At 38.5% G+C, this 1,497-nt stretch overlaps 1 protein-coding gene across 1 annotated transcript; it reads right to left on the reverse strand.

Moving 5' to 3' along the window:
* Positions 1-542: 542 nt before the first annotated feature.
* LOC104981900 (olfactory receptor 52A1-like) lies at positions 543-1,481 on the reverse strand. Its single transcript, XM_010831160.1, has one exon. It carries the CDS (start codon positions 1,479-1,481, stop codon positions 543-545), a length of 939 nt encoding a protein of 312 aa, XP_010829462.1.
* Positions 1,482-1,497: the final 16 nt, after the last annotated feature.

Consider the following 1,497-nt stretch of genomic DNA (forward strand, 5'->3'; position numbering starts at 1 on the left):
TTAATATTCATGTCCTTTTAGACTTCTTTAACCTATAGCAATTTCTTTAACTTGATACATTTTCTCCTTTGTTTTGTTTCATTTCTGAGAATTCATTGACTTAATATTTTAAAACTTTGTGTTGAAGTCTAACATATGTATAGAAATATATTGTACAGCTTAAATAATTTTTCATAAAGTAGGCATAAATACGTAACAACCCAGTTGAAGAAGAGAATACATTACTTGCACCTAGAAGCCCCTTTATGAATTGTTCATTATATCACCATATCTGCAAGTAAAGGGAAAGATTTATGCTCACAATTCCCCTCTTTTTTGATTCTTACTTTCATTACCGAGGTAGAGTCCATAATCCTATTAACAGAGAATTGACATGTGCTAATAGGATCCTAAAACCATCTAACATGCTGGCAGATTAAAAACAACAACAAATATAACAAACAGAAAACTCAAGAATCTCAAATAACATGTTGTTTTATTATATTGTGAAACCGTTACCATTCACAAAAAGTAAAACATCAAAGTATTATTTATGGTAAATTTTACGAACGGAAGATTTTTACCATTTGGATACGGATCTGCTTCATCTTTGCACCATAGATAAGTGGATTGAGAAATGGAGGGACCAGCAAGTAAATGCTAGAAATGAGAATATGGATAAAAGTGGGGATGTGAGAACCAAACCTATGTGCGAAGAAGGAGAAGAAGGCAAGAAAGTAGAACTGGAGGAAGACACAGATGTGAGCGATACAAGTGTTGAATGCTTTCAACCTAGCCTCCTTCTGGGGCAAACGAAAAACTGTGATAAATATCTGTATATAGGACAATGTAATGAAAGAGAGATCAAACACTGCAATGTTGAAAGCCACAAATAAACCATAGATTTTGTTGACCCGGATATTTCCTGCAGCCAGTTTCACAATGGCCATATGCTCACAGTAGGAGTGGGAGATGACTGTTTTGTGGTAAAATTGCAATCGGAATTTTATCAGTACTAGGCAAGGGGCTACAAGAAGGGCAGCTCTGAGTGTTACCGCACTCGCTATTTGAGAAATGAGGTGGGGAGTGAAGATGGCAGCATGTCTGAGTGGATAACAGATGGCTACATAGCGGTCCAGGGCCATGGCCAGCAAGATGCCTGACTCTATGCCCTGAAATGTGTGAATGAGCCACATTTGAAGCAAGCAGGAGTCGAAATATATCTCTGGTATGTGAAACCAGAAGATTCCAAGCATCTTGGGCACAACACTGGTAAGAAGTGCAATATCAGTTACCCCTAGCATGCCTAGGAAAATGTACATGGGCTCATGGAGGCTGGGCTCTGATTTGATGATGATCAGAAGCAAAGAATTTCCGATCATAGCAATGAGATACATAATACAGAATGGAATCCCAATCCAACATTGCACAGACTCTAGGCCTGGGATCCCTATCAGTGTCAACACAGAGGGCATGAAGACTGTGATGTTGGAAATGGACATAGTGTCCTAGGGTCTC

The sequence above is a fragment of the Bison bison genome, unplaced genomic scaffold (genome assembly GCF_000754665.1).
Source record: "Bison bison bison isolate TAMUID 2011002044 unplaced genomic scaffold, Bison_UMD1.0 scf7180017859455, whole genome shotgun sequence".
Lineage (NCBI taxonomy): Eukaryota > Metazoa > Chordata > Mammalia > Artiodactyla > Bovidae > Bison > Bison bison.

Coding starts and splice junctions, on each gene's coding strand:
- LOC104981900 (XM_010831160.1), bottom strand. CDS start 1,481: ATGTCCATTTCCAACATCACAGTCTTCATGCCCTCTGTGTTGACACTG.